The sequence below is a fragment of the Zerene cesonia genome, chromosome 1 (genome assembly GCF_012273895.1).
Source record: "Zerene cesonia ecotype Mississippi chromosome 1, Zerene_cesonia_1.1, whole genome shotgun sequence".
In the NCBI taxonomy this organism is placed as follows: Eukaryota; Metazoa; Arthropoda; class Insecta; order Lepidoptera; family Pieridae; genus Zerene; species Zerene cesonia.
The window spans coordinates 3,589,584-3,600,586 of record NC_052102.1 but is presented as its reverse complement, the minus strand read 5'-3'; the positions used below and the strand labels follow the sequence as shown (position 1 = coordinate 3,600,586).

The 11,003-nt window shown below is 33.2% G+C and overlaps 1 protein-coding gene across 8 annotated transcripts in view; it reads left to right on the top strand.

The window, feature by feature from the left end:
• Positions 1–11,003, top strand: part of LOC119831441 (ral guanine nucleotide dissociation stimulator) — a 26,426-nt gene that overhangs the window by 9,076 nt on the left and 6,347 nt on the right. Inside the window, exons 2-4 of one of the 8 annotated variants that reach the window (XM_038354798.1) lie at positions 847–1,114; positions 8,855–8,956; positions 10,415–10,566. In XM_038354798.1, coding sequence (XP_038210726.1) covers positions 947–1,114; positions 8,855–8,956; positions 10,415–10,566 — 422 coding nt within the window. In that variant the 5' untranslated portion in view covers positions 847–946. Of the gene's footprint in view, positions 1–798; positions 1,115–7,431; positions 7,696–7,727; positions 8,077–8,851; positions 8,957–10,414; positions 10,567–11,003 lie in introns of those variants that run through there. The other 7 variants (XM_038354781.1, XM_038354790.1, XM_038354844.1 and 4 more) reach the window with 7 other exon arrangements.

Genomic DNA, 11,003 nt, shown 5'->3' with positions numbered 1-11,003 from the left:
ATATATATATACTCTACATCTTTTTAATGAATGTCTATAACAACATCCTCTACCTGCAGTTACTGCAAAGAGTAGATTAATATACATGGAGTTACTGTATTATCTATTCATAACGCCACACCATGTATATTTAGTTATTCAGAATTGTAATTTTTTATAATTTGTTGCTTTTTTTACATTGAAGTATGCAAAGGTAAACATGATAAGTTCCACGAAATGTATTTTGTTCAAGCATTGTATGATTTTTATCAGATACTCGTAAAGTATTATAATAATAAATAACGTGTGATTGCTATCTTCATTGTCAAACCAATTTGATTCATTCTTGTGTTCGTTTTATTACCTACACTTGTAGCTTGCAGTTAAAATACGCATGTACGTACTTTAAATAGCGGGGTTGCATATATAATTTATCCTTTAGTATTATTTAGGGGGCATTCATTAAATCGTCAGGCGTTGTGCGATGGAATTATTTTAAAATAAAAACAAATCTCAATACTTCTATTTCAATATTTGGGACAGACACGATTTACGGGTATTTATGATTTATAAACCAGCTACTGTGCAACTTTTGGCATTCGTAAAATCTTGCTAAATATTTCTATACGGTTTAATGTTTTAGTAAAAAAATCACATTTCCATTAATTAAAAACATTTTTCGTAACTTTTATAGCTACATTTCAGTTTGGTACTTATAACATTTTGGTCGTAATTTCAACTTTAACGTTATCTGTAAATATACACCTATTTTGAATGAATGTCTAAAAACGTGGTTATTAATGTTTGGTTATAAATTAGATTAAAATATTTCCGTCGCTTGGCATTAACTGCTCTTTGTAAGTGCAGCGGTGTATCGCTTGCGGTAAATATTGAATCTGTGATAAAAGACATGAGCAGTGACAACGGGTCGGATGATAAATCAGTGAAAGGGTCTGGTGGATGAACGATGCTGGTGCGGGGGTGCGCGGGGGGAGAGTTGCGGCACTCGCTGTCGGAGCGCACCAAGGCTCTCGCGGCGAAGTGCCACGCTCTCCGCTCGCCGGCACGCGACCAGCGCAGTGCAGAGCGCCGCCGCACCAGGCATCGCAAGTCGCAGACGAGGTGGTACGTCAAGGTTAGTTGCGGCTCGCGCTGATGCTCACTGACATTACATCATCAACTTTTTGTTTTGAATTTAGATGTTTGATCAACAATATTCTTCGGAAACATGTAAGTACTAGGTACATATAGGCAATAATTATTATTATAACTTTATTATAATCCTTCCTACTATGTAATAATAATCCTTCCTACTAGTAATATTATAAATGCGGAAGTTTGTAAGGATGTGTGTGTGTGTGTTTGTTGCTCTTTCACACAAAAACTATTGAACCGATTGCAATGAAATTTGGTACGTAGATAGCAGGACAACTGGAATAACACAGGCAACTTTTTATACCGATATTCCTACGGGATACAGACTTACGCGGGTGAAACCGTGGGACGCAGCTAGTACATTATAAGGCTATTATAACTAAAGTAGCATATTTGTTATGCATGAATAATTTTCGTCATAAAAATTTATGAATGACATTATTATTATTTTCTATTTCCTTTTGGTGACTAATCATTCAATATTGTAGATTATGACAAATAGTATAGTTTCCGATGAATTTCTGAATCACACATAAACAAGCACCACAAAACGTCACGCGTCGCGTTAGCATTTCGTGTATAGTCATATGATAGGATATCAACCGTGTGTTATAAGAAACATAAGTATGATGTATTTCTTAGTTCATCCGTTGAAAATAAAATAAAATTACAGATCAATACATACTTATGATAGAACTCATTGACCACGTTATATTAAAAAAAAAAATTATAAAATTTCGTTTTATATTTTTTATTAAAATACATACCGTATTTGAACGAATGGAACACTCAATTTTACTGTCTTTTTTATGTTATAGCGGCCTTGTGGTTTGCCTAGTGGTAAGTGGTCACCTCCACCCATGAACATTCGCAGAGGTAGGGCCTCTGCGGTTGCGCTGCCTGCTTTTAAGGGGTAAGGGAAAATGAAAGGATTGACGACTGGAAAAAAGGAATGGACTGGGACGAGTAAGCAAAATTAAACGGGCCTCCGACTCCCCCACTCACCGTACGAAACACGATGGCATACTAGTATTTCACGCCGGTGTTTGTGGGGATGTGGTACTTCCTCGGTGCGAGCTGGCACAATTCGTGCCGAATCGTGCTCGGCTCCCACATACAAGTGTCTAGTTTGAAGGCATTAATTATTTAAAGACGCGGTTACTTGTTAATGGTAGCCGGTAGGCAGCTAGTTAACAATGCAGGTCAAGGCATGACTTATGTAGAAGAATTCAGGCCTGCATCTTAGTTTCGCATGTAGAAGACAGAATGTCTAAATGTATGTGTTTGTTATTATAGTATGTAATTTGTTTACATCCCACCGTATATTATCTCCCTATATTAAAATAAATAAAATTTTGATAACTTTAAGTATATTTAAATAAAAACAATTAAGCAAATATTTACATTAAAGTACAAGTAGAGAAAGAAACCCAAAACGACCGTTTTTTGAAGCTTTGTCTCGGTCTGAATGTAAATAGAGGGTGATTTTTATTTAACAATATATTGAAATGTTTCACAGATATCAGAAAAAATAATAAATTAATATAGTATGTTTATGGGCTCCATCAATGTTATTCCAGTTTTCCAGATGTCTGCGTACCAAATTTCATTGCAATCGGTTCAGTAGTTATTGCGTGAAAAGGCAACAAACACATACACATATTTGCAAACTTTCACATTTATTATGTTAGTAGAATGTAAATTGTAAACTACTGTAAAATAATCGATGATAATAGATTATATGTATTATTTTCATGTATACCTATACTTCTTTCGTGTCACTTAGACACGCGCTAAAACCGCATTTAAACGTTACGAATCTGAAATACTGGTTCCTAAACAGTTGAGAGTATTGGCAAATAAGCAATTCTAAATAACCGTTTCCCTTATTATAAAAACCCCTCACAGCTTTTGCATGCGTCGTTTTAAGGGCTTTAGAGTGTCCTTTCAGTAAGGGCTATCCTTTGTATGTAAATTTCTATAGAATTTAAAAAATACTCGGTAAAGCGTTTAGAATTCTATTAAAAACGTTGAAGCAGGAAAATGACGGAGCAATTTTTAATTATGTACAGGTACAATCTACATGGCATGCTTGGTAGGGCATTCAACGCGATTCGTATAAACACATATACCAATTTAACACTGTAAAACATAAAAACTTATGAACGAAAAAAACACTTGTTAGACGTGTTTCGTTATTTTTTTTTAAATTGACTAGCTTTTGCCCGCGGCTTCGTACGCGTTAAATTCGAAGTAGTTTAATAGATGTTATTATACACATAAACCTTACTCATAAATCACTCTATTTAAAAAAAAAAAAAACATCAAAATCTGTTTCATTTAAGCATACATAAGGACATTAGGACAGAGAAAGTGACTTTGTTTTATACTATGTAGTGGTGTAATTTGTATTTTATGCCTATTAAATACTACAAATTTCAATCATTTTTCATCCAACACAAACGTTATCCTATAATATTTTTTTAATAGGCACGACTGGTCCCTGAGAAAAGCGCAAAAGCGCGCGCGCTCAATCAGACAATACCTTAGCTACGTGCATTATAAATTGTTAATATTATTTCCGTTTTGACCGATTGTGATCAAATTTACTTTTGCTACGAATATATTGATTCGTGGGCTTAACAGGTCAAGAGCACTCTGTCCATGAACACATTATTGTCAATGAAACGTCGACGTGGACGCATATTGTAGCGTACAAGCGATTTAAGGGACATTTAAAATTATTCTTTAGGTATTAATATATAAATGTTGCCTTTTCTTAAAAAAAAAATATCGGGAATTAGTTTCTATTTTGCTTTCGACCTCGTCCGCGTTATAAACTGCATAGAGTCCTCCATATCATATATTTTAAGTTAGACATCTATATTTGTAGATCAATTGGAGTAGCGAATAGTGAATTGGAGAAACACTGCTTTCTACATGTTGTTTAGTGTATACAGATAAAAAAAAACGTCTGTAAACTTTTTTGTTTTGGCTATTGTTGCTCTTACAATAACATATGTCCATCATGGTCTGATAATATTTGAATTGTCTTTCATGTTTTTTTTATTATTTTGATGCACATGCATATATATACATTATATATTTTTAAATATGTCTTTTAAATGAAATTTTTGAAACGGTTTTTTTTGACGATAAATTATTGGTTATTTGCACAAAATTTTGGAACACCTTCCAATTTGAGTTTCCTTAATATACAAAATGAGACAGGGATCAAATACCTATACATAAAATTTTGTATGCTTTTTCTTTTGTTTGCTACTTCATAGAGAACTTAATACTATTTAATACGCTTATTATATTTGGCATCATTCGAATTATGATTCATTTTAGACGTCACAAATAAGACAAGATTTAACGAACCCCGTGGAGGCTTAACGTTAGGCGGACGAAGTTTAGAAGGATATATTTCAAAAATCATAATTTTTGTTATTTACTAAACCTATGAAAGATCTTTTTAATTAGAAACTTTTTAGGACGTTGCCTTTGCCGTTGCTTGCTGTATTATCGATTTCAGAGGTCTAGGGTCGTCGACCGCGCTCTGTTGAACTCAGCTGTTCGCACTAATATTGGATTACCTTACAAATAAAAATATATATAAGTGTATATAAAATAAATGAGTATTAAATGAAATATAACCTAAAAAGATGTGGATGTAAATATTTTAAAATGTTACATTTTCTAATATTATATCTTACACTTTTTTATTATAATTATTATAATCGAATGAAGTTTCTCTCGCTCTGGTGTAAGGATGTAGCTCAGGATATAGGAAGTAATAGGCATTGCATTAAATATGAAATGATCGACTGTTGTTAACGCCCGCTGCGGTAAGATACGACTTTAAGAAAATTGTGTTTGTGCTTATTAAATAACTTGTATTTTGGCCTGTTGCTCAATTATTAAACATGTAAATGTACTTTTGCTCGAACAACCATAACTCGGATTCCCAAATAAAGATTTGATTGACTATTTTTTTTTTCTCTTTGCTATTATTATTTACTTTTGTTTTAGTTGTTTATTTTATTATTTTTTATTTCATCTGTGTTTTTGTGTTTAATGTCGCCAAATAAATGTTTGTTCTTTCTTTTCTTTCTTTCTTTCTATTCGAAAACCTTTGCTATACAAGTGATATAACAGTTTTTTAGCTTCGCAAGACGTTATAAAATAGTGTTATAAAGTTATAGGATATTGCACTCTTATAGCAAACGTTGTGTACACTTTTATTTATTCGGTTCACGGCAGTAGTTCGCAGAGGCTTTGGATATCATGCCAAAGGAAGGGCCCGTATGCGACCAAGCGCATCCGTCATGCTTACTGCCTGACAGTCTCTTGTCGTCCTTAACTATATTGCCTTCAACGATGTGACTAATAAAAGTAACTAGTTTGTTACTACGCGTATGTATATATTTAATTTTAGGAACGATCGTATAACCTTGAATTTCAAATTTAATACTTATCCGAATCAAAAGTTATATCATTAGAATTAAGTATGTATATTATATATTAGAGTATATGACCATACATAAAATATGTATAGTTGCATGAAATTCTCATTAGTATGTTATTTTATCGTGTAACTCAAAGTGAAAACGTGTTCTTTTTATAACCTTACTTTCTTTCCGGGAGCCGTTTTGTTTAGAAGATGTTGAATATTAAAATTATATTTTATGTTTTACGTTTCTACTACTTACTTTCGCTTTTTGCATTAATCAATGTCAGAAATATATGTATATGACATTTTTTAATAAAAAACCATTAAAATAAAATAAAATTAATAAGTGGTACTAATGTTATTTTGTAGAATGTGATGAACTTAGTTTGCTTTACCCAGCAAAGGGTAGACCGTTTCCTTTTTGGCGATGTAACTGAAAAATAGGTTGCAGGTAAAATGTACGACACAGATAGCGTAAATTGTATGACATCTGTTCTATTTTTAGGTCTATAAAGTACGAACTGCTGCCGCATTCATGCCCGATCGATATTTGTTCACGGTACCTTAATAAAATCCTCAGCAAATATGACTTGGTACGATTTTTACTTGTCTCTACAATTTAACCAACACTATTGTATCGGTTGTCATAGCTAGCAATAGTTTGAAATAATAAATATTAGTGTTTTCTCATTTAAAGGTTAGGTACCTATTTAAATATATGTACTAACCTACCTACGTACTTAGGTTCCTACAATTTTATGGTTTTGAGATGGTCAGAGAGATTGTTTAGATTTTCTAGCTAAATTCCCTTCAACATTAACGTCATGTAACGTCGTCTTCAAATATCGTCAATCTGCGTAAAGCAGATCATTATGTATTTACCCTGTTATTCGCATGACTTATTTTATTGTTCGTGGGGTCATCAGAGGTCAGGCAATGGCGTCGCCGGGGCTGCTGGCGCTATGTCAAGTTGAAAGAGTACTTAAATGTCTTTATATTTTAAAATTTAGGTATTTTGGTGTGTAAAGTTGAAAAAATAAGTAGATATTTGTTCGTACTTCATTATTCATATTATTAACAGACTTAAAAAAAGGGATTAGGTTATTAATTCGACTGTTTTGATATGTGATGTGTTTGATATCACATGACTTTTAACCGGCCGAACCGATTTTTAGTATACTTTTTTATTTGAAAGGTTCCATTTAAATTTGGTCTAGTTATGACAATTTGAAGGCGGTTTAGTGTTTTGTTAAAAATAATGATAAGTTGCGTTTGTTTGTTAACCATGTTCCGTTCTGTTGACCTGTTTCCATTATTTTGTTTCGGTACCAAACACTTATTGTTCTAACGGATGCTTTTTTAAAACCACCTGTTGTGTTTTAATAGAAGGTATTGTCGATAAGCATTGGTTTGTAACTTGAAAGTAAAGGAAACACGCGACCAACTCGTTATGCAAGCTCTACCGGTAGTATCCAATATTGCATAATACTATTTTAAATGCAGTATTAGAAACGCGATCTACCTAAAATACTTTTTTTCTACGCTGTATGTTGGCAATACGTTATTGGCATTCATAAGACATTTTATTCTTCCTAATTATCTTTTAAAAACATACACAAATAATATATAACTTAACACGCACGAGAATTTCAGTTAATTTATTTTTAGGTAATCCTTATGTGCTTATTTATCCTTAACGTCTCAGTATGCTTTACAAAGTAAATAATTCATAACAAGAAGTGTATTCATGTGCTATATTTATGCAATTAACACATAGACACGTCATTGACGTGCTCTATCGGTGTTTTTCACGCGATCTCTCTACGAGAGAGCAGTCTTAATGCAACCGCGATAGAGTTGCCTACGACTATTGTGTACGGTTTATTTTTCAAAAAGAAAAATTTTCACCGAGTTGTCACAATGTTACACTAAAAATTAAATGAGTATTGTCATTAGTATCAGTATTGTCCTCAAATTGGCTTTTGATTGGTTGTGAAGTAAACATTCGATACTGCAATGTGACTTTAACAGGATAATACGCACTAAGTTCAATTCAAAGCTATTTGCTCGACATTAAACATGGCTTCAGTGTGTGTGACGAAATGGTAACAATCGTGTGTTAGTAAGTAATAAGTCGCAGAACCGCTTCGAGTGTCAAAGGTGATAGTTAGACGGAGATATCGCGAGGTAGTGAATCGCGTATTTAGCGGGAGGAAACTCGCCGAGCCGGATGTTTTCTGCAAGTGTGCCACGCCACTCCGATTTCACCCGCGTCACGCACGTTCGCAGACTTGTGTCCAATGCTTAATCCAATTACAATTTATTAGATTTGCATGTGTATTGTTTTGCGGTGCGATAGTGAAAGTAAACGCGATGTACAGCTGAGATAACTGACGTCGTCCGTGACGACATGGGCCATGTGGAGAATATGCGGCGTCAGTAAAGCCGAGCCGCTACTGTTGTCTGATGTCATTGATGACGACTATGTAAGATAACAGTGTATCTGATTGTTGCTAACCAATATTATGTACCATTGTTATCTACTAGGTATGCATTGCACATACGAATTAAAAAAGTGTAATGCAACAGTACACATTTATATCATTGTTGTAATCGGTACACGTAATTCAGTTTGCGATTATATAATACTAGTTTGAATTATGTCAAATTTAGGTAAAATTGGCTGTAGATTGCCGATGATCAAGAATTTTAATTTTATGTCTTGGAGTATCTACTAAGAAAATACAATCTTTATTATTTTTTATTCAACTTTACATACAAGAATGCTGAGTAGAGGCATTGGGTACAAGTATTTTCTTTAATATACAAAGAAAAATTTACAATTTGTTAACAAAAGATCGTCATTGGTTGTCACATAAAACTTGGTTATATTGTGCTCGATGGGTTTTTCAGGAATTGTGCATGCTTTGCTTATTTATAAGTTGTCTATAAAAATTGCCTACATATCAATTACCAAAAATTGTAGTAACTATATCGAAATGAGATTAAATGTAGTGTAAAACAAAGGTTTATTAGATTATTTTATATTATAACTTTAGAGCATAATGCGGTAAGGACATCATAATAATATTTTGTGTTTAGTTTACTCAAATCAGTGAATCATTGTTTAATTTAATGATAGCTTTGGACAAGGCTTTAATTTAAGGTGGATTATTTAAAAACCAAAATTCCTTTCAAAAACGTTTCGTATAAATAGAAATAATTGATTCGTTAAAGTAATGGGATTGTGGTTTTTTCCAGCAGCCGACATGGCGGTTGTGGGGCGAGGAGCGAGTAGATGGCGCTATTTATACAGTTTACTTGAAGAAAGTTCGGTATCATCGGCCCACGCGTTGCGCTTCCAGTGTAAGTGAAATGCAAAAACATTAAGTAGTTTTATCACACTAATATTATAAATGTGGAAGTTTGTTTGAATGTTTGTCCGTCAATCACACTGAAACTACTGAACGGCTTTTGATGAAATTCGGTATACAGACTGGGCATGTACGGACTTGGGTGATAGGATACTTTTTATCCCGATAAATGCTCTTTTGGGATAACTAAATTATTTGTAAATGTTTTAACGCCACGCGAGCAAAGCCGCGGGCGGAAGCTAGTTTTAGTATAATTTATTTTCATTTTTGGATGATGGTCATGGCCACTGTTTGTATATTTTGCGACATTTCAGTATTGTTATAAGAATCTTTTCTTTTTTCGTAGCAAAAGCCACTATTTTCGAAATACAATAAAATTTGTTATTAAAAAAATATTATTAGAATATGAATCTTAGTAGGATCATTTTTGATTTCAATACTTATTGGTAAATGTCCCTTTACGAGAATATCGTTTGTTATAATGAAGCATAAAATGGAACAACCTAATGTTTCGATTTATTTTCCTGTTAAGATTATATATACGTAAAGGTATAGAAATAATAAAATTTACCATAAGGCGGGAAAACCGAAACGTAAACATGCCATAAATGTAATTTGACTCTGTTAACTTTAAGTGAATCATCAGAGCATAATTGCATTGTTTAATATTCGCACGCTAACGGTCATGTGTATGGTAGTGAAGGGATTCTGAAACCTTTGTTTAATTGCACTCAATTCCACATACGGCCCGTGTTAAGTACAATTTTATTAGCTGTTTTTTTGTAATTGACCGATTAAGTAAGGCGACGTTAGAATTTTTTTCAAATATTAACTTCTCATTTATAAAGTATTTCAATGCTATAAAACTAAGAAAAAAAATTAGGTGGTGTCATTGATTATAATGCAGTACTTATATATATATATATCTATAGGCCACTATTTATTGAGGACATAACTGCATAATCGATACGTCTAGCCATCATGGTCGTTGTAGTAGGCAAGTAGGAAGTATTTGTAACAGCAGCAGTTGATATTACATGTATAGTGGCTCACACTCAATTCACGGTCGAAATATTAGGAACTGGCCAATTGAGCTAATTGTTACATGTTCATTGTTGGAATTACCGCATTTGCAGGTGTACGTTGTTTATAGATATCATCGCATGAGACCAATAAGTATATTTAAGTATACAAATGATCGTTTCTGATGTAGGTACATCAGAAACGATAATTCAATATTGTTTTTTAGGCTTAGAGGATTGAAATAAGGATCATTACAATAGGGCAAGAACCTTTTGAAATGACAGGCTTTCTTTACCAAATTATTATTTCAAATTGTCTTATAAGTTGTTTTCTTTAAAATTGAAACTTTAATGTTCGTTTTAAACAGGTGACCTACATAAAAATGTTAAAATGACTTTAAAATTATTGGTGAAATAATTCATTATAGGAATCTGACGACGAAATCTCACATCTTGAGTGGGAGACAGTCCGCGTCAGGTTCGTGAAGGCGGGCACAGTCGAGAGACTAGTAGAAGCTTTGGCGACTGATGATGGCGAGCTGGAATCCACATACGTCAATGTTTTTCTCGCCACATACAGGTACTAACTTAAACACATATAATTTAATATATGGAACCTAAAGAATACTATATCTGTAAAAAGGTATTGTTAAAAATATTTCGAACGAACTTCAGGAGTATCTGTAAGGTCAGTTTGTTGTTGATGAGATTGATAATGTCATTTATAGTTAAGATAAGTATAATAATAATGTTATTTGCTACTATATATGTATATATGTATAAGATTAGCATGCTATTGCAAAAACATTATTTCGGTTCAGAGCCAATGGCAAGTCCCATGGTAATTTTACAATTAGTTTACCACTAGTTGTATTATAACCTCAAAAAGTTTTAGACTTTTACAAAAACACGTGTAGTTGAATCTAGATACATCGTAACTTTTTTTTTTATGTCATAGCGGGCAACTGAGCTGGTGGTTCGCCTGATGGTAAAAGATTACCACCGCCCATGAACATT